Genomic DNA, 22,560 nt, shown 5'->3' on the forward strand with positions numbered 1-22,560 from the left:
CATCCTGGAATATTTCCAATATATATAGTATTGATGGGTTCGAAATTCGATAACATTACCCTTTTTTCTTTTTTCTTTTTATGAAAAACCCAACCTTATACAATTTTACCTTTTTGTTTAAAAAAAAAAATATCAAACCTTATATCTTGCATTCTGTTTTATAATATAAAATTCAATTCCTTTTTCCTCGTCCGTTCATTTAAAACAAGGTCTATACGATTTAGAAGAAAATTCAATTATGTTAAAAGGGAAATCTAATATGAATAGTTTTGATTCTTGATCTTATTTTTGTTCGAGCCTTAATCCTTTTTTATCGTAACTCGTAAATAAGTTATGTTCTTATGATAGAATCTTCTCAATATCAAATTTTACGTACAAATTTTAAAGCTCTATCGCATTGTTTGATTAAAAGTTTCCCTGCCAATAAAAAAAAAACATTGATTTTGTCTCCAACTAATTATATTGCTAAAATTTTAAAGCTCTATCACGTACTTGACCGATCGTAGTGGTTCATATCTAGTAACGCAATCTAAACACTTGAATTCTCTTGCCCACTGCTTGAGTCTAAAATCATTCACTAACTTGACCGTCGAAAAGCCTTTGGCTGGCACACCCCCTGGGTCTTAGGCTTGCTCACAATTGTTTACTGTTTTTTAGGTTGCTCAAGTTTATTCGGATTTACGCTTGACCATTGCTCACGGAGGTGTGCGACTTTGGTTTCAACAATTGGTTCTTTGATTGAAACTGAACTCATATTCCTCTCGATCAGATCGCTCTGCCAACTAGCATGTCAGAAAACTCAATTAATCATATCGACTTCGCTGCTTCTCAGAGCAATATCCATCAAGGTTATGATGGCGTTGTCACCATCGACGAGATGTGGGAAGATGTTATGGAAATCTTTCTTTCCCTAAAAAATGTCTAATGAAGCCCTCTGGCTAGAAAGCTTGCCATACTCATCGATATAAAGGCGCTCATCAAGAATCTCAAAAAACTTTTCCCTTGATTTGAATAATTAACCACCCAGAAGGAAAGTAACACTACAAGAAAACATGGCTTAGGTGGCGACAGACATTCGTCACATAAACATGAAAATTCATCACATTTGATTATATGTGACGAAAATCCAGCATCACTATGTTCATCACCTATACAGTGTCACCTATAGTTTTGTGACGAATTTTACATTCGCCATATATTTTTAGTATTTGTGATGCTGACTTCGTCACTTAATAACTTTAACTGTGATGGAATAAGCATCATAAAACAAAAAAGCCAGTGACCTATATGTTCGTCACATAACAAATGTATAAGTGAGGAATTTATCATCGCCCAATCTGATCCTAGAATGCTATGGCTAAGGATAAGAGATTGAAAGCGTCACATATTCCTTTGGCATGTGGCACAATTTGTGCCACATGTGTCAAAATCATATACATATTAGGAATAATTCGTGACAAACCAATTACCACTTATTCCCTGCTTCGTCATGTAGAATTAGAATTCATAACAAATATGAGGCAATACTTTTGTTAATCACATTTCATTGATCAATAAGTTAGGTTACATCCAATACGTACTAAGGGTATATCCCAAAAGCTAACATAAGCATCCTAACACCTCTAAACATATTGAGATGCTAACAAGATTCTAAGGCATTGAGTTAGTAACAAAACAGGTTTACCGTGTGCATGTTTGAAACCAACAACGAGATACATAATATAAGTCATCAGCCATATATCATGGGCTTTAGTTCAGCACAAGTATCATTGTCATTTGAAAGATCACCATCACTATCTCAGGTGCTTCTTAAATACTTTCTCCTTTAACTCTCACTTGTAGCACAATAGGGTTACCTTGGGCAGTGTAGGAACGACAGGTCCAAAACACACTTTGGTAAGGAATTTGACTTGGATTGTAATTTCGATTGTCCAATCAGTTATACGTTGTCACTTAATCAACGGAAAACAGTGAAAACATCATCGATGGTAATCTCATTTCAATTTCATTTAGCTCATCCAAACTAGTATACTGGACCAAAAACTTCAAGTCTCGGGAGTAATCCGAATTAACCTCATGAGATGGAAATGATTTTAGATAGCGATCAAGTATGGATTCATTGTTGTGCCGTGTCGTCATCTTCTAGGGAAGTGAATCCTACGAACTGAATGATCTGTCGTGCTCCAGGCCAAGATAAATTGATTGGCTATCCGCTGATGTACCAAACCGTTCAACGGGGACGTCCAAACCATCCAACAGGGGCGACACACCCTCTAAGGATGTTGACTCGACATCCATTAAGTACGTTTATCCTTGCAAGCATGTTTGCAACTAGTATATGATCTCGTCACTTTAGCTAAATCAGAGGAATGAGTCTGGAGCAACATTATAAAAGCTAGAATTTATCGTACTTGCTCATCACACTTGTGCGATATGGGGATCGAGATGAGACATAGTGGGCAACATCCACGCAAATTCGCGCTGTTCTACAGGAACATTGACGTTCTTATCTCACCTTAACGGCGGGAATACAATCTCATTAAAGTGACAACCCGCAAATAAGCGGTAAAGAGAACACATGCAAAGGCTCTAAGATAGTTAGTGTGAAGGAGAATCATAATAACAAAGACTTACATCCTTCTTTGAGGACCCATGTTGGTACGTTACGACAACTCAACCTACCACATGGAATGCACACCCAAATGAGTAAATACAAAAAAAGTCAGGTTCGTACCCAGTAACCAGCTATAACGTCAAATAGGTTGGGTGGCAATAGGCCTCAAAGCGGACCAATATAGCTGCGTACAAGATTGCATAGCCCTAGGCAGAAACCGAAAACTTGGTACATTCACCAAAATTTGGACGTTCATTTAAATGCGCTTTATGATTACTAGGCTAAACTATTTGGGGTGAATGTGGGAATTCGATGTTCAATTATAAACCTAAAATACATGCAATACTTTATCGAAAACTGTCGATATAAACTCTTCGGCATTATCCAGTCTCCTAGACTTTAATGGATAAGTAGGGTGGTGAACCCTTAATTGGCCAGAAGGTTTAGCAGTAATGTGTATGGACAAACATGTGACCAGTTTGTTAATTCATCAACCAAAACCATAAGTATATATATGGTCCACATTTTGGTTGGATGAGTCCACATATATTCCCTTGAATCCATTGGGAAAAGAGAGTCGTTTCGTATCTTTGCTAGGGATGATTTAGAAATCAAAATTCCAAAATGAGCGGGTTTTGGCAAAGTGTGCTTGTAGGCATAAGATCCTTACTTTGGGTAAGGAGATGTGTCGTAGCATCATTGTCTGACCTAAGTGTCCCAAAAGGTCGTGCCAAAACAAGTAAACTGCTCGAATCACCTGGTTCCAGGGCGACCACATGTGGTGTGTTTCTAGTTAGAAGACAACCCAATGACCCTAAATCAAAGCTTCATGCTCATTTTTGGAGGTGGTGCAAAGATATTTCACTCTATTTTCTTCAGTGGTTTCATTAATGATCATTGTTCTCTCGAATATCCTTAAAAACTCAATGACAGGGAGAATTTAAGGTCTCTTAAATGGTAATTCAGTACCATACTTACAACGAGGAGCGTGCCAATGCTCTTAATCAGGTTGGATAGACCTGAAGTCGTTGTTAGAGATGTGATTTAGGTGTAAAGCTAGTGTGCGTAGTATCGCATTCATCCAGACAACTAACTTCCCCACATTTTTACCTAATCACGTGTTTAATTGAATCGGTCACATGTATTGAGAAACATGATTCAATTAACTCATATTCGAGAACAATATCAATAAGATTATCCATAAGTAAAACAATCACCAAATGTGAATCCAAGAATATGAAAAAATGTTCACAAAGTAAATGGTTTACTAAGGGGATTCGGCCAACAAGGCCATCCATGTCAAAATTCTGCTCTTTCAACGGTGTTCGGTGAAGCGAAATTAGTCTCATATATTGACGACTAGAATGATACTCCTCAACAACATTGGTAGAGGCACGAACAGGTGCATAACCAATGATCTATTCTATCGAGACGAAAATAGATTCTGTAGGGTTGAGGTTCGAGAATATCATCCCTTATTCTTGAAGTTTTAGGTCTTAGGTGCCGAGGATCACGCTTCAGGCATGATGCTACACTTTGGTAGACCCTGATTCTACCATATGTTGTAAAAACAAACTCGAAATTGGATTGTGAGAGGCAGACCCGAATTGGGTTTGGTAGGCTCCAATCAAACTGGGTATAGATCTATACCTTTCTCTCATGTTTGTGGTAGTAATCAGATTCGAGAATCACTTTCTACATTGCTGCTTCAAGAGCAAGTTAGAAACATGGAAGAACAAGAAAAGTATTCTCTTAGTCAAAATTCGATTTGATTTATAAACTTCAAAATTGTACTCATTCATGGACGTAATCATGGTGTGTTGCAGGCAATGTTTTTCATGATTATATGGTCCGTAGAAGCGAGCCAAAGAGTCATGGAATCCTCGTTTGGGTGGTATTTCCGTTTGTAATGCTTCGGGCACAAGTCTTTGAATAAAGATCATGGTGCAGGCTTATCCAGCTCTTCCTTACCATTGTTGGCTTCAATGGTTTCTTTGCTTCTTGATAGTCAAGTGGAGATTCACGTCTTGTATCCCTACATGAAGTGGTTTTTATTAGAAACATCCAAATCAAAAAATAAAACTTGTGATGGTTCAACAATCTACTAAATTAAAGGGAACAAGATTGTGATTGGTGCTATGGGAATGAATTATCCATCAGCATCAAGGTTAGAATATTCAAGTTCTAAGACATGGTTTTCATGAAAAAACGTCGGGTTTTCATGGGTGTATTATTTTATGAAAACTTCGAGTTTCAAAGGCACTAAATTTGAAACGACAGGTTCAATTTAGTTTATGAACGTTTAGTTCATAAAAGAGAGGTTCCTGCAAGAACACAAAATGCAATATGTTGATTTAAATGTAGTAGATTTGAGTTGCTTCGGGAACTCAAGTGTGAGCGCTTCGGGACTACAAAAGTGAGTCAACGGTTCAAAGAAAAGAAATAAAATATTGAATCGTTAATGTCCAAAAGTGGGCTTCAAGCCAATAATTTTGGATTAATTATCAGATTAATGGACTGCATGTCACCTTCAATTAATTCAATAGATCAGAACCATTCAGGGTCGATTGTAGAAGCAAAAAATAATAATAATGTTCGGGTTAAATTTATTTAAAATGCCAAAAATTAGCATTGGATTCAAAAAACTATAGCCCAATAACATTGGGCTTGGGTGCCGTGAGTAGGGCACCAAAAATATGGGTGCAGGCTGAAAAAAAACAAGCCAAAAATGGCTTTGGCTTGAGAACAAAAGGCAGCCCAGTAAAGGATTGCTGGCTGTTGTCCAAAATAAGGCCCTGCAGCTTTAGGCTGCAGGCTGGGCTTTGGATCATGGCTGCAAGTGGTAGTGGGTCGAGAAAGAAAGGGCTCAGTGTGCCGGCGAAAACAGAAAGGAAGCCTAATTGGGCTTGGTCTGTGAAAAAAAAAAAGCAGCCCATCCTGCTGGTAGGTTGGGCGGGCCAAATTTTGAAGCCACCTTTTCCTTTAGACACAAAAGGAACTTTTTAGTTTCCTTGCCAGCAAAGGCTTTCGACCATCATTGATCTGTGGCAACTGTTCTTTTCAATTTTCAGATTTTAATATTTAGGGTTTTCAAAACCCGAAAAAAAAAAAAATCATGCTTGTATTTTATTCAATTCTTTGACCCACAAATTCCACGTAGCAAAAATTACGTAATGCAAGAAATGTCTATATATATATATATATATATATATATATCGAAAGGTAAATATAAATGTAGGGGTTTATGCATCATGGGGAATGTTTTCATACTTCATGATTGTTTCAAATATCTTACTTTATTTTAAGCGTACCTGATTGGCAGAAAACTACAAAAGCCTTTGAATTTGTAGAAGATCCTTCTCAGAAAGTCAGAATTGCATCTCTAATGCGTTGTATCACGTTCAACACAGAAAAATTAAATTGAATCAATAGCATGTAGATCAATTCAATAAAATAATAGATTAATCATAAAAAGCATGATTAAAAAATGTAATACTCCCCTGATTGAAGAATAAATTCTCTAGTTAGCGCAGCAAAAAGCATGCTGATAACGTGTTGTAGGCATAATTTACTGAACGATTATGAAGGCTATAGAGAGAGAGAGAGAAAGTTGCGGCAATAGTAGAGAGAAGAGAGAGATGTGTAATTGTGGGCGTGTTTTATTCCACCCCATTGTGCCTTTATTTATAGTAGTAGGGAGGTTAATTCCTTACCATTTTAGAATTACAACTCTTAATAGGTAATCAACTCCTAATAGGAATATAAGAGATATTCCTAGATCCATTAGGATTTACACAATCACATTCCTAATCTAATAGGACTGCAACACATTTTATTTTCTTCCAGACTTCTTGGAAACTCAAAATTCTCTTTCCAGCTGTTTCGTCCCTTCTCTTTTAACCTTATCGGCTTAAGGTCCCCTTTTATTAAAATGCCTTCATATCTTAATCTATCAAGGTTGATGCCTAGTCGTAGGAAGCATTGGATTCGAGCACGTAGATCGACCTTCATGCACTAAAACTGCCATACTCCATATAAAAAAAAAATGAAATTTATGAACCGTCAAATTTTATAGAAAACAGAAATCCGTAGCTTTCCAAACATGTATAGCTCATCTCTTTGTTCTTCCTGAGTCAGTACAGTTTAATTATCAAATTTGACTGATCTACGAAGACAGTTCTGACAACATAGGATTGTAAAGCCTTCTAATCTCAATTCTTTCTTTCTAGCTCGTTTTCCACCTACAAAACATTAAAAGAACGTAAAACCTAAATAAAAGAGTAAAACAAAGGTGTAAACAAGGAAAATTAATATGGATACAAATGATGAATTTATGAGCACAACGGTTTGGTATGAGATTTTGATGATTAAGATATGAACATTATCTTAATTCCTAAGCATGCAGGCATTAAAGGGATCATTTTAGTGCCGGTCTCCGTATCTCATATTTTATCATCTCAAGATGTTTCATTGATCAAATATATTCCCCCGTACAACCTAGAGGAACCTGACTCCCTTTTTTGGCCCTGGAATTCTAAGGGTGATTTTAGTGCAAAGAGTGGGTATCACTGAGTCTTTGGACAAAGAAAGAGGCCCTAAACCCATGGCTTCCTCCTCTCATACTATTGATAGGGAGGTTTGGACAATTGCGTGGGGAATCAAAGCCACACCAAAGGTTCTAAATGTTATTGGTTGTTGGGAAATATGGAAAGAGCGATGCTCGGCTATTTTCAACGAGAGGGCGCCGAATCCCACTGTTGTCCGCACCGCATCACCAAGCTTGTATCAACGCCTCCTACCTCACTGGTCACGGTACTTTCTCGTGACGGGCTGCCATGCCCGCCCGTAGTTCTCTAATTGAGGTCTGCTAGTCTCTCTGATCTACCAGCCTCACTTCTCTGTTGGTCACTGATAGGATGCTAGTTGCAGTTTGTCTGATTTCTAGGATGACTTTTCAGTTGTTTAGAGTGTATCTACTTTCCTCTGTCTTCAACCTTTTCACTTGGACATGTTCTGGCCTTTCTTGTACTTGCTTCCCCTGTTGGGTTTTCTAGTTTTTTGTCAAACGATAGATTTGTTAGATTAGATGTTAAGATTAGGGAGCCGAGGGGTTCGAACCCACGCTGGGATGCAATGCCACACTCCTCTCCACCATGATGGTAAAGGGCCACACAAAAAAAACATGCAGGTATTACTAATTAAGTAAATAGTGTTCTAATCTTTGAAAGATGGTCAATGCATAGTTTGAACTAATAAATGCATTTATTTAAGAGAATTGTTATTGACATTTCAAAAATTTCATTGTGTACTCCTCATAAGTGTATTTTTCTTTCTAAATATAAAAAGTTTAAGGTACACAATGATAATTTTAGAAAACTAATAACAATTCCATTATTTAATTGATTTTCTAAGTTTGCAGAAAATTGTGGATTTCTATGTGAAAAATCACACTCCAGCAATTTGGCAAAGGAAGAAAACTGTGTCGTGTTATTAATGTATGAATTGAAATTATTGCATGGTCGGCCCTGCAGGTATAGAAAACAAGTATGGTTCTAAATCAACAAAACAGCTTGAATGTGAGGACAAGGTGCGATCGAGAGTTGGACTGACGGCATGTTTGGAACTGTTTTTGAACGGTCCAGCAACGGTTTTGACTACATTTGACATAAAAACTTTAAAATGCGAATGGATCACTAAAGCGTTTTTCGAAAATGCCCTTGGTAGGTGCTTCTTTATGAAGCACTTCCAACTGTTTTTCTAGACCCTTATGAGTGTAAGTGTTTTTCAACAAAAACAATTCCAAGAGGAAGAAGATACAAGTGACGGAGTAAAGGGGACACCGATGGCAACATCCCCAGCCAATATAGTACATTGCAATATGGAAAAATACTTGCACATAACACTATATTATTGGCAAAAAACGCCACGGTACTGTAATTAAATGTGTATTTGCAACTTGTCCATCCTTCCCACCAAAAGGGCCCGGATTGGGTCATCCAAGTCTACTAGATGAGAGCTGACTATCTTTGGTTCTCACATTTGGTAGCTAGCAGTAGCAATCTCATAATGCTTGCAGTTCTACATTTCCCAGTGCTTTAATATTTGTTCATTGAAGAACCCAAATTGATTGTAAGGATAAAGACCTACCGGGGAGATACAGACTAATATGGTCTTCCCATTCCTTGCTAGACACTGGGAGCAGCGGCCTATTTGTCACTGGCTATCATTCAACCAAGATTAAGTTCTATGGGATAAAAATATTGTGTATTCGTGTTTCGTATGCATTCCTGTAAAGAAACTCAGTTTCTAATCTCACAGCCAAAATAGAGAAAAAAAACAGAGAGAGAGAGAGTTTCTTTGAACAATATCTTAATTCCTAAGCATGCATTGCATGCATTACTAATTAAGTAATTAGTTTTTTTCTTCTTTTTTTTTTTGGTCAGAAGTAATTAGTGTTCTAATCTCTGAAAATGTATAGTTTGAACTAATAAATGCATTTGTTTAATTGTTTTTTCTAAAGTTAGCAGAAAATTGTGGATTTCTACAGAAAGAGTCACACTCTAAACCGTGACATGTTGTTAATGTATGAATTGATAGGTAGGTCCTAATAGGGCCGCCCTATAGGTGTAGAAAAATAAGTATGATTCTAAATCAACAAAACAGCCTGAATGAGGACAAGGTGCGATTGAGAGTTGGATACCACATGTTCGGAACTATTTTTGAAAGGTCTAACAACGTGTTTTGACAACTAGAAGCAGTTTTAATTACCCTTAACATAAAAACTTAAAATTGTAACCCGATCACAAAACATTTTTTGAAAATACACTTGGTAGGTTCTTTTTCAGAAAACACTTCCAAGTTTTTTTCTAAGCACTTGATTTTAATGTGTTTCTAATGAATGTACTTTTGGTAGAAACTCATAAAGTAGAAGTATTTTTTGACAAAAACAATCCTAAGAAGAAGAACTTACAAGGGATGGAGTAAAGGGAGCATTGATGCCATCAACTCCGGACACAATATGGAAAGATACTAGCAATCACTCTAATACAATGCAATATGAAAAAAATACTTGCACATAACACTATATTATTGGCAACAAATGCCACGGTAGTGTAATTAAAGGTGCATATGCAACTTGTGCATCCTTCCCACCAAAAGGGCCAGTATTTGGTCATCCAAGTCTGCTAGATGATAGCAGACTATCTTTGGTCCTCAAATTTGCTCGCTAGCAGTAGCAATCTCATAATGCTTGGAGTTTTACTTTTCCTAGTGATTTAAAATTTGTTCATTGAAGAACCACTCGTTGATTCCACAGTGGTAGGGCCTGTAATTAAACCCAAATTGATTGTGAGGATAAAGACCTACCGGGGAGCTAGACTAATTTGGTTCCTTGCTAGACACCGTGGGAGCTGCGGCCTATTTGTACCAAGACATGTTCTATGGGATACAAATATCGTGTATTTGTGTTTCGTATGAATTCCTGTAAACAAAACTTGGTTTCTAATTTCACAGCCAAAATAGAGAAAAAAACAGAGAGAGAGTTTCTTATTTGCCATTTGTACTTTGGTAAGGATGGAGCATGCACGTACTAGTCATGGTTGGCTGAGTTTGTTTAAACTCTTTCATGGCTTCATTCTTTTATGCATGAGCACATGTCTTGAATCTGCAACACTCCCCAGCAGTAGCACTAGCCTGGGAAATGAAACCGATCGCTTGGCGCTGCTTGACTTCAAGAGAAGAATCACTCAAGATCCTTTCCATGTCATGAACTCGTGGAATGATTCCCTCCATTTTTGCAGTTGGGCTGGCGTTAAGTGCAACCATCCTACCAAAAGAGTCCTGACCTTGGAACTGGAGTCTTAGAAATTGGTAGGTTCCATACCACCTTCTATTGGAAACCTTACTTATCTTACTGCCATCAATCTGGAAAACAACAGCTTTCATGGTGAAGTTCCTCAGGAAATGGGTCGTCTACAAAGCCTGCAACATCTAAACCTGTCTCTCAATTCCTTCAGTGGGAAAATTCCAGAGAATATATCTCACTGTACACAATTGAGAATTCTTAGTGTCTACTCCAATAGTCTTATTGGGCAGATTCCGCACCAATTCAGTTCATTGTTGAATTTAAATGTTCTATGGGTTGTTCAGAACAATCTCACTGGAACCATCCCGTACTGGATGGGAAACTTATCTTCTTTATACAGCCTTGGTCTTGCCCAAAACAATTTTGAAGGAAGCATACCTAATGAGCTCAAGCGTCTAACCATCTTGCAAGAACTCTTCCTTTCGGTGAATAATCTGTCCGGTATGATCCCTTCTTCGATTTATAACATTTCTTCCATAACACGTTTTTCTGTTACCCAAAACAATCTAAATGGAGAGCTACCACCAATGTAGGCATTACTCTTCCAAATCTCAAAAAATTTCACGGTGCATATAACAAATTCATAGGGAAAATTCCTATATCATTGTCAAATGCCTCTAGACTTCAGGTTCTTGATTTTACTGGAAATGGTTTCACTGGACCACTCCCAGCAAAAAGTCTAGGAAGATTGCAAAGCTTGGTCCAACTAAAGTTTGGTAGCAATAGACTGGGAAGTAGGACAACCGGCGACTTAAATTTTCTCAGCTTCCTGTCCAATTGTACTAGCTTGCAGCTGTTGTGTCTTGACAATAATCAGTTTGGAGGTGAACTGCCAGAGTCCATATCCAACCTTTCTACCCAATTAACAACACTTTACCTGGGGATAAATTGGATAAATGGAAGAATTCCTACAGGCATTGGCAATCTTGTAAACTTGACATTTCTTGGAATGAGTAGTAACTATTTCAGTGGTAGTCTTCCTAAAGAAATTGGGAGGCTTCAGAAGTTAGAGGAGCTAGATTTGGACGTCAACAAATTTTCTGGGTCAATCCCGTCATCCCTAGGTAACTTGACTTCATTGACAGAGCTCTACATGGGTCGCAATGGATTTGAGGGAAGAATACCTCCAAGTCTAGGAAACTGCCAACGTCTACTATTGCTTGACCTTTCTAGGAACAATCTAGCAGGCACCATACCTGAAGAGCTTTTTCAGATTTCTTCCCTCTCAATATATTTAACCATGTCTGACAATCAGTTGACAGGTCCACTACCATCTAAAGTTGGAAATATGGTAAATCTAGCAGGGCTATATGTATCAGGAAACAAGTTATCAGGTGAAATCCCCACAAGCCTTGGCGGTTGTATTATGTTGGTGCTCTTGCATTTGGAAGGTAATGAGTTTCAAGGAATAATTCCTCAATCTCTCAAAAGTTTAACAAGCATGGAAGAAATTGATCTTTCGAGTAATAACTTATCCGGTCAAATTCCGGAATTTCTAGGCAAATTTAGATTTCTTAGTCATCTCAACCTTTCATATAATGATTTTGAGGGTAAAATGCCTGATGAAGGAATCTTTTCAAATGCAACTGGTCTCGCAATTCTTGGAAATCCTAAGCTTTGTGGTGGTAGCTCGAAATTACATTTACCTGCATGCCCCAACATAAAGCCTCACTCATCTCGAGGATTGTTTGCTCGAAAAGTAGTCATCTCGGTAGCTTGTGCACTTGCCTTCATAATTGGTATATCATGCTTTATTGTTGCTCGTTCAATGCTTAAGAGGCCAAGGAGTATACCTGTAACCTCACGTTCTTGTAAAGATTGGAAATCAGGTGTCTCTTACTCAGAACTTGTTCAATCAACTGACGGGTTCTCTAGTTTGATTGGTTCTGGAAGTTTTGGTTCTGTTTACAAAGGAGTAGTCCCCGGTGATGGAACTCTAGTTGCAGTTAAGGTATTAAACCTTCAACAACAAGGAGTGTCCAAGAGTTTTATGGATGAATGCAAAGCCTTGAGAAGCGTAAGGCACCGTAATCTTCTGAAGATCATAACTGCATGCTCAAGCATTGACAACCAGGGTCAAGATTTCAAAAGTCTAGTTTTTGAGTACATGGTAAATGGAAGCCTAGAAATGTGGTTGCATCCGAGAAATGACGAGCACACTCAAAGTAAGAGATTGAGCCTTGTCCAAAGACTCAATATTGCAATCGATGTTGGTTCTGCATTGGATTATCTCCACCACCGTTGCGAAACTTCAATTGTTCATTGTGATATAAAGCCAAATAATGTTCTTCTTGACGAAGATATGGTAGCTCATGTTGGTGACTTTGGTTTAGCAAGGTTCCTCTTGGAGGCGTCTAATGATCCCGCTCAAAGTCAATCCATATCAACCGGGTTAAAGGGTTCAATAGGCTACATTCCTCCAGGTATGAGTTTCTATCACTTTCAATGCCTTCTCTTCCTAATAACTTATCACAAAGCCAAATTAAGTTCTAATGTATGTATTGAATGGCAGAGTATGGCATGGGAGGCCAAGTTTCCATCCTTGGAGATGTTTATAGTTTTGGAATACTATTGCTAGAAATGTTCACAGGAAGACGACCTACAGATGACATGTTCAAAGATGGTTTGAGCATTCACCAGTTCACTGCCATGGCGATGCTTGACCATGCCATGGACATAGTTGACCCATTGCTGCTCGTCGAATGTGAAGATGCAAATGTTGATGGAAGCCCAATTCAAGCAAGAAGGTTGGTGGAATGCTCAATTTCAGTGATGCAAATTGGACTCTCATGCTCTGCCACATCACCGTCAGAGCGAATGTCTATGGATGTTGTTGTGAACAAATTAAAGACAATTAGAGATTCATATCTCAACTTAAGAGGTAGAGGCAAGAAATATAAATGTGAGAGTTCCGTTCTCCTAGATCCCGTGGTCTAAGAAAATTATGGTCACTCACCGTTCGATCTTTATCCTACAGTGGAGGACATAAGATCGAATGGTGGGTGACCACACTTGAACCTTGTGGTCTAGGATAACAGGACTAATAAATGTGAGGTAATGTTAAATAATTAGCCTCGTCTCATCTGCGTGCAAGAAATCATTTGAGTAAGGATATTATACGTATGAAATTTGTGTGAGATTATGTAAGGTTGAACTTAGCATTTTATATAGTAGAATAAGGAAAGAATGTTTAAATCATGTTTCTTCCCGCACTTGTTTGTTATGGAAAGAATGTAACTTAATTAATTGGTAGCTTTCTCGCTTAATTGGTCTTATTAGTCTCAAATCTCAATCATATTGTTAAATGGTTAATTGTCAATGGCAGTCTATGACTCCTTTATCATTATTCCAGTTCACTGCTGCAATTCTCCCACCATGTCATTTGAATGTCTCACAGGTAACACACAAATCTGTACTGTTATTCATTTCCATTTGACCCTCAATCAATCACATTACTAATCCGCATGCTAATATAGGTCGACAAACAAATGTTTTCACCTTCATGAACCGAAGATGGTAAATGAAAAACGCAAAATTTCCCTCCTATTATGGCCTGTGATCCCAAAATTGTGTGAAACCGTTAAAAGGTTTTCCCTTTTAGATGTCTGAGTCAAAATCTTAAAGTAGCATATCATTTCATAGATATATTTGTAATAGAGAAATTAAAATTATGCATCGTAACGTTAAGAAATTAAAATTATGCATGCTTGTAATTATTAGCAATAGGACTTGGGATTAAAAGAAAGAATGGAATACCCATTCCTGCGTAAGGAATGAACACATTTCTACTCCTGAGTTGAATCCAGTAAATAAAAACATGGCCTCATAAAAAGACATATCGTATACCATGCAAATTCCTAAAGGGCCGCACAACGACACGATACTACATAATCCTATTCTCATTTTATCATGTCTCATAGCAATTCTTCTGACAAAGGGAACCAACAAACCAGGATTAATGGAGAACGCGCATCAAAATTTGACCATTCTGACAGAAGCCTTTGTTCTTCGCAAGGAATGCATTCATTGCCTCGGTTTGAGACGGAAAGCGAACAGTCGCAAATTTAGAGGGTTCTGGGAAAGACCTGCAACATAGTTTCAAAAAAATAAAAATAAAAATCAAGTAGAGTAAAAGCATTTCAATATATATTATACATATAAGTACGTTTCATTCGCAAGCCATTCAGCTTACCTGAAAATTATCTGGAGGGAAGATGAATCATATTCACAACCAGATAAAAACCGTTCTACATCTTCTGGAGCCGCAGTTTGAGGAATTCCTTGCAATAAAACCTGATAATACCAAATGTCCATTCCCAATGCTTTCAGAAAGATTTTCATCATGTGATAGCAAATTAATTGTAAGATAAAGTGTATAGACTACATTCAAATAATTATGGCATATACTTGACATATGGGAAACAATAAGTCCAAATTACGAAGACTCAGTCTACATATGACCCGATGGAGCCTGTTTCTGTTTGATCAATAAAGTCAATACATATGGAACCTCAGTTACCAACTTTCTTGCGAAGGTGCATGCAAACATACTAAACAAAAATTCACTAGGTTGCCACATGGTAGTTCCAGCGATTCTGTTTTCAAGAAGAAGCAACTCTATCCAGGTAATATTTATGCATTATCCAGATAAAAAACCTACTTCAACTGTTTAGAGTGTCAAACTGCCTATGGCATATATTGCCTTGCAGAAGAATTTGAATTCATTAGGTTCATCCTCGAAAGCCAAATATTCATCAATCCTGTCTTACTACTCAGTCCATTCTACATAGCAAGGGAATTTGTTGCATGAAGAGTAACTCACACGACCAACTTGGTCAAACATTTAATTGAAAACAATAATAAGCATGCAATAGAAAACCTTGACTTACAGTTTTTCCATCATGGGGAGTAAGATTGTCCCACAGCGATCGGTTAGCCTGTCATTCACAAACCTACCATCAGCACACCACGACACAAAATACGTGCGCAACAATTATATCCTATCAAGCATCAATGACATCATTACCCTCTCCAATTTAAACAGGCGGCCCTTCCTGGAAATCACCCTAGCTGCATTATCAAAAGCTTTCCATGACCGGAATTGCACTACCCTAACAACCAAAATGCATATCCAAATCATCAACCAAACATTTTTGGAGCACCTAAACAAATTTATCTATTGCATGGCATAACAAATTATCAATCTACTGGCAAATAAACAAAATAGAGAATACGTAATTTACATTCCCATCGGCGTGAAGGCCCGATTGTAATCAACTTTGACATCCTCCAGGCTCAAATTACAGCCCTCCAGCATATTCACGACATCGGTCTTCAGCGTATACCTCGAGATTCCAAGCAGCTTCCCATACACCAAACCTTAAAAATATCATATGCAACACATTGCCATTGACACATTTCATCATTGAAATTAAATCCCCAAAACCCTGAACCCTAAATTGAAAATGGAAATGAAAGTTTATAATACCTGTGGTTGGGGTTTGGAGAAATGGTTCGATCGGTGAAGCATCCTGCGGCTGATCAGACGGCGGGGAGTTCTGAGGCGGGTTTTCGGCTTCCGTCGAGAACCGTCTCGCCGGTTCGCCGAGGAGCATAGGGAGGCCGCGGTTCTGCGGCACGGCCGTACGTACGGCGAGGTTTGACGTGATTACGGCGCGGAGAAAACCGAGCTTCGACATTTTTGCTCTCTCTTTTGCTTTTTCTCGAGCTTTTGGAGATTCTTCACAGTGGTGCGGCGTCAGTCTCTGCTCTACTGAGTACCAAGGGGTGAGGACAGTGATTGTCGTTTCGAGAAATGCCCCGGAATTGTAGCGAAATTATAGATTCTGCCCCTGACCTATTTATAAAGTGCGGTTGCTTTTCTTTCATTAGATTGGGCTTGACGAAAGCCCAGGTTCTAAATGTCTGAAGCTCAGCCCAAATTAATGAATAGTCTTCTGTGAGAATATGATGTTGGGATTTTTTTTTAAGTGAAACGATTATATTGAAGCAAACTCAAAAGAGAGTTAGTCATGTCTTGGAGGAGCTTCCACACACGAGGAGGAGGCTCCTCAGTCTAAACTAGCTCATTGCTAATAGACAAAGCAAACTTAGCTAAACAAATTCCATTACACAAACGGAGACTAAAATTAAACTTAGAATCAGTAAAACCAGGAGTAAAATGCAGCACGTCCTCGACAGGCATCCCCAAATGCGACGAACCAGCAGTAATATGATGTTGGGATTAACTACAATACTTATATGTATTTAATACAATTATTATTTGACAATCATATATAAAACATGTAAAAATATGTATTTAGTATAATCATCATCTGACTATTGACATGGTCATTATTTCTTAAGGACTCTAATAATATACATAAACAGTGGCGAAGCCACATGAAAGCCAAGATAGGCCAAGCCATCTGGAATATTACCGAGATTACCAATATATACATATTTAGTTTGGCCCCATCCTGGAATATTACCAATATTACCAACATGTATATATATATATTTAGTATGGATGGGTTCGAAATTTCATAACATTACCCCTTTTTCTTTTTTCTTTTTTTTTGAAAAAACCCAACCTTATGCCATTTTACCTTTTAAAAGAATAAAATCCAACCTTACACCTAGCATTCTGTTTTACAATATTAAATTCAATTCCTTTTTTCTAGTCCTTTCATATAAAATGGGTCTATGCGATTTAGAAGAAAATTAAATTATGTTAAAAGGAAAATCTCATAGGAATAGTTTTGATTTTTTGTCTTAAATTTTTGTTTGAGACTTAATTCTTTTTTATCGTAACTCGTAAATAAGTTATGTTCTTATGAAAGAATCTTCTCAATATCAAAATTTTCATACAAATTTTAAAACTCCATCACATTTGTTTGATTAAAATTTTCCTTGCCAATAAAAAAAAAAAAAGGTTTTTCTCCAACTAATTATATTGCTAAAATTTTGTCTAATTTCTTTTATATGACATAAAAGGTCCCTCCTGAAATCAATTTCTGACTCCTTCACTTCATGTAAAACAATTGAACTTATATACTTCCTCACAACTTGATTAACAAGGAGCCAAACAAACCAAACAAGGATTTAACTTCAATGTAGTGCGAGTAGTTTGCAAGTTCTGATGGAATCTCTCTTGGAATCCAAACAAACCATGTCCAACTGTTGAATACAAGTAGACAGATCAGCCACCTACCCAATCGTTCCTATGAGGGAATAAGTCCACTTCAAAAAAGACAATAAGTCATCCATCCAACAAATTATATTCGATTCTCTCTTCTTTCCCTCATATTATCTCTACATATATCAAATATAGATAATTGTGTTTGGTTTCCTAATTAATTCTTATTACCTTATAAAACAACCCGAAACTTAAACATTAAATCAATTTACGAAGCTTAGTATTTATAATTGGAACTGTTTATATTATAAATCACTTTGTATAGATTATCCCTGCAAAAAAAAAAAAAAAAAATTAAAAACAAGATCTTTTAGTCAATCAACAGTAGCAAATAGATAAACAATTCGTAATTTTTTTTATTGGATTTATTCATATATTTTTGTATAGTTCCATGACTAAATGATCTCCTATTTTATTTATTTTTTGTATAAATGATGTTTACAGAGTAGTTAATAATACAAATGATTTCAATCATGAATACATAATTTCTTAAATCGGTTATTAAGTATCTTGACGAAGAACTCCTCTTTAATTTTAAGAAGTCAAGTTAATTCCTGAATCCAATTGCTATGGCCACTTACGGATCTCTCTGCGAAGAATTAAAGGGGAACAAATTAAATATTTAATATTATATATCAAATTTGAGTGGAAATTTGATATCTCCGCTATAGCATGTGAGGGTTGGATCTCAGCACATGCCCTTTAATATTAAAAACTGAATAAATGCATTTTATTTTAAGAAAACTACTAAAAAATGCTTGAAAACTTTGAGTTTTAACGATAAAGATAAAATAAAGGCTAAAGTGAATGGTACCATGATTGACTTTTTAGTGTAAAAATGTGATTTTTTTGTTAAAGTGAACAGTACCACGGACTTTTTGTTAAAACTCCCTTTTATTTTATCTTTTAGATGAAAATAACAATTACAAAGAAAAGCCCTAAGACCATCTCTAACGCTTGGTCTAAAACCTAAATTTTTTAGTCCATTAAATTTAGGTTTTAGCCCAGAAACAGCTTTTCTGCTTCAACCTTTATGACCTAAAAATTTAGCCCCAAAAAAGAATGAATTTAGGCTAATTTTTTTTTTTTAAAAAATTAACTTTTTAAAAAAACATTATGTAGACTATCCTAAATTAATTTTATACACATTTTAACATAAAAATATTTAAATTCCGATAATTATTGAAAAATCACTAAATCGATACATGAAATTTATGAAACATTATGGAAGAATGTGAGAATCATGATAGAGATGAATAAACACAAAATACATGAAACACACAAGACCCACAAAGCATATATGAAACACATATACACATGATAGAGATGTATAGCACACCAAACATGTGAAACACATGACACACACGAAACGCATACCAAAATACATACAAAACACATGATAGAGATGTATAATACACCAAACATGTGAAACACATGACACACGAAACACATACCAAATATATACAAAACATATGAAACGCAACACAAACCTACACACATGAAATGCAAACCTTCAATCATCCTCTACATGAACATAGGTTGAATATCTAAACATCACACAACATATTCACCAATCTTTCAACTTTCAAAGTGTTTTTGTTTCCTAAAAATCCTTAATATCGCATCAATAGGTGATAAAAGAAGGCATAGTTTGGCATGCAAATGACACAATACCAAGTAAGCCTTGACAATGCGGATGCAGAAATGAACAACAAAGAAGCTGAATTTGCAAACTCGCTTATGCAATATGAGCACCATGCCGAGTCTAGCTATCATGGTTCTATCATGGGGCGTTCATTTGTGCAGCGTGATAGAGAAAAGTGTCATGATCGGATGATGAAAGATTATTTCATCGAACGTCCAAGTTATCTTGCTCCTGATTTTCAGAGGCGGTTTCAGATGAGGAGAGAGCTTTTTGAAAGCATCTTAAACACAGTTGTCAGTCATGACCATTACTTTGCAAGGAAGATAAATGTCGTAGGCCAAAAAAAGTCTATCACCTCATCAGAACCTCACATCTGTATTTCGGATGCTAACTAATGGATGCTCTGCAGACTCAACTGACGAGTATTGCCGACTTGAGATGAGTACTGCTATTGAGAACCTGAAGTGCTTATGTAAGGCAATTAAAGCCATATATGGAGCCACATACCTCTGCAAGCCAAATTGTGCAAATTTGAATAGGCTTCGACGCAAGGCAGACAAAAAAGGCTTCTCTGGCCTGATAGGAAATCTCGATTGTATGCATTGGTTGTGGATGAATTGTCTTACTTCTTGGGCTGGCCAATTCAAGGGCCGTCACAACAAGCTAACCATCGTGCTCGAGGCTGTGGCATCTTACGACACATGGATTTGGCATGCATTCTTCGGTGCTCCTAAATCAAACAACAATATCAACGTTCTTTGGTCTTCTCCTCTGTTCGATGATGTTGTCAATGGATGAGCACCATAATGAAGATACAAGGTAAATGGTAATAGACATAAGCTAGGTTACTACTTAACTGATGGTATTTATCCTAGTTGGTCTACCTTTGTGAAAAGTTATTTTCATCCCGATAGTGCGAAGAAGAAATTATTTTCGCAAAGACAAGAGTCTTACAAGAAGGATGTAAAGAAAGCATTCAGGATCATACAAGCTTGATGGGTCATTGTTAGAGGGGTTGCACGATTGTGGCATGCCGAAGACCTCCATTCAATCATGATGACGTGCATAAATTTGCACAATAGGATTGTGGAAGATAAGTATGTCAAAATTGAAGAAGATTCTAACGAAGATATGGATGACGACCAACCAACACATATAAGAGCTATGGTAAAAGATGTTGAATATCTCGCTGAAATCACATATGAGACCCGATAGGATAGGGTCACACTGAGTGAGTATATGAGACGTTTAAACAGAATTCAAGCTTTTCAAGGTCATGACACACTCCACAAGGATTTGGTTGAGTATATATGGTGCCGAGAAGGTGAACGTTGATGATGTTCGTGTATTAATGTGTTCTTGTGTTAAATTTAAGTGTGCTATGTTGTTATTTTATGTAATAATTTTAAGTGTACTATGTTGGTATTTTCTAGTAATAAATTGAAGTGTCTTCTTGTGACAAGTCTTTTGTCTTGTCTAGTACGTTGTCAAAATTATTGAATGTCATTTGAATTATTGAAGGCATCCATTGTACATCAAAGTGTGCAATAATAAGTACAATAATTATTGAAGGCACCTAGATTAATAGAAACAATAATGAATAAGCCATAAATTTAGTACACACAATAATTACTAAGTCATAAATTTAATATAAATGACAAGTAATAAACTGCATAAACTTAATACAAACGACAATTAAAAAACCACATAAACTTAATATAATCGATAATTCATATACTACTACATAAACTTTAATAATGATATCCATCATATTGACTTGGTGGTGGACTTGGGATATAGCCTTGAGATGAATCATCATCTTGAAATATAATTCTTGTGGCATGCCTTCGCAAAATTTTCTTTTGCTTATCACGTAAGAACTTCTTCCTCTCGGGAGTGTATTTGCTGAGATCCTCCTTCATGAAATTACATTTAAACTTTTCGTGCTCCCTATCTCCTTCTTCCTTCATGGCTAAATGCATTCGAGCTGCGTCTTCTTATCGAGAGCTATGACTTTTGGTCAATCTTGCAAATCCTGTAGTAATTTGTGCACTCATTGGATCTTGGGACTTCCTTTTTCTTTTTGCTTCCTTTTGCTTATCTCTTCTCGGGGCCTTGCAAAAGAAGAAGTTGGGGGTCAATTTATTGACACCTTCATCGACATCATTTGTTAGTATGGCTTCACGTTGAAATAGTCTTCCCCATTGTTGATCCGCATCGGTTCCCCATCTTGGACAATCCTTGAGGACGTCCCAAGCATGATGCAACTTAAAAGGTTGATTTTTTGGTTTTCCTCTTATCTTGTAAATTGTCATTGCTTTGTCACCCTATGCAAAAAATACATAAAAACAATTAGTTACAAAATAATATTATGTATATGACAAATAAAATATCAACAAAAATACTTACAATTTATGTGGCGCTCCTTCCACTGCCTATGCCAACCACGACTCTCTCCAAGCTTCCCTTCCATAAAATGCACGCCTTTTTGATAACCTTCTACCGATCGTAAACACCACCACCTTCCTTCCGGCCGGCATTGGAGTTTTTATGGAACTTATCAACGATTTTACCCCACAAAACCTTTTTATTTTGATTCGTGCCAACGGCACCATCTTCGCTAATAAAAACTCATGCCAAACATAAAGCAACATCTTCCTCATAGGTCCAATTACAACTTATAATATGCTCTCTTGCCATCTTGAAAAAAAAAATGGAAATGGGAAGAAATGGTAGAAAGAAAACATGGAAGAATTGTAGGAGAAAAGTGAGTTTTGTGTGGATGTTTGAATAGATACATAGGTATTTATAAGGTTTTTGGGTGAATTTTAAGTTAAATAATTAGTCGTTGGATTTAAATTTCAAACGTTAGATTATTTTTTTTACCGTTAGATTTTATTATATTCAATCTCAGCCGTTGGATTCAATGTATTTTAAAATGAGATTTTTTTTAATAAAACAAAATTTGAATCTGGACCGTTGGATCAACTAACGGTCCAAATATATCAGCTGTCGAATGAAAAATAAAGTCGTTAGGCTCCTGATGGTGGTCGACAGCTACCCTGACAATGGGCCATCTGTCACATCTCGCCTCAAGCCCTTACCACAACCCGGACTCGACTCCACCGTAGCATGATATTGTCGGCTTTAGGCCCCTACCACACCCTCACGGTTTTGTTTCTGGGAACTCACACGAGAACTTCATGGGATTGCTCTCACACGCTTCTTGCTTAACTTCG

At 36.9% G+C, this 22,560-nt stretch overlaps 2 protein-coding genes and 1 pseudogene across 3 annotated transcripts; 2 read left to right on the forward strand and 1 right to left on the reverse strand.

Moving 5' to 3' along the window:
* The first annotated feature begins 10,150 nt into the window (after positions 1-10,150).
* On the forward strand, positions 10,151-13,317 carry LOC137722010 (putative receptor-like protein kinase At3g47110; annotated as a pseudogene). Its single transcript, XR_015961636.1, has 2 exons — positions 10,151-12,901; positions 12,991-13,317. The product of XR_015961636.1 is annotated as a putative receptor-like protein kinase At3g47110 (transcript).
* Positions 13,318-14,191: 874 nt separating this feature from the next.
* On the reverse strand, positions 14,192-16,283 carry LOC137723624 (uncharacterized). The gene is made up of 6 exons (XM_088692596.1): positions 15,967-16,283; positions 15,722-15,857; positions 15,505-15,589; positions 15,368-15,415; positions 14,671-14,771; positions 14,192-14,563 (listed from the first exon to the last, which is right to left on the reverse strand). Exons 1-6 carry the CDS (start codon positions 16,175-16,177, stop codon positions 14,434-14,436), a joined length of 711 nt encoding a protein of 236 aa, XP_088548722.1. The 5' UTR covers positions 16,178-16,283; the 3' UTR covers positions 14,192-14,433.
* Positions 16,284-19,338: 3,055 nt separating this feature from the next.
* On the forward strand, positions 19,339-20,119 carry LOC137722011 (uncharacterized). The gene is made up of 2 exons (XM_088691943.1): positions 19,339-19,618; positions 19,731-20,119. Exons 1-2 carry the CDS (start codon positions 19,339-19,341, stop codon positions 20,117-20,119), a joined length of 669 nt encoding a protein of 222 aa, XP_088548069.1.
* The last annotated feature ends 2,441 nt before the right edge of the window (positions 20,120-22,560 follow it).

Source organism: Pyrus communis, chromosome 4, assembly GCF_041283825.1.
Source record: "Pyrus communis isolate YQ-2024b chromosome 4, ASM4128382v1, whole genome shotgun sequence".
Classification (NCBI taxonomy): domain Eukaryota; kingdom Viridiplantae; phylum Streptophyta; class Magnoliopsida; order Rosales; family Rosaceae; genus Pyrus; species Pyrus communis.

Coding starts and splice junctions, on each gene's coding strand:
- LOC137722011 (XM_088691943.1), top strand. CDS start 19,339: ATGACACAATACCAAGTAAGCCTTGACAATGCGGATGCAGAAATGAAC. Junction 19,619..19,730: donor CATCTTAAACACAGTTGTCA/GTCATGACCATT, acceptor GATGCTCTGCAG/ACTCAACTGACGAGTATTGC.
- LOC137723624 (XM_088692596.1), bottom strand. CDS start 16,177: ATGTCGAAGCTCGGTTTTCTCCGCGCCGTAATCACGTCAAACCTCGCC. Junction 15,858..15,966: donor TCTCCAAACCCCAACCACAG/GTATTATAAACT, acceptor GATATTTTTAAG/GTTTGGTGTATGGGAAGCTG. Junction 15,590..15,721: donor GCCTTCACGCCGATGGGAAT/GTAAATTACGTA, acceptor TTTGGTTGTTAG/GGTAGTGCAATTCCGGTCAT.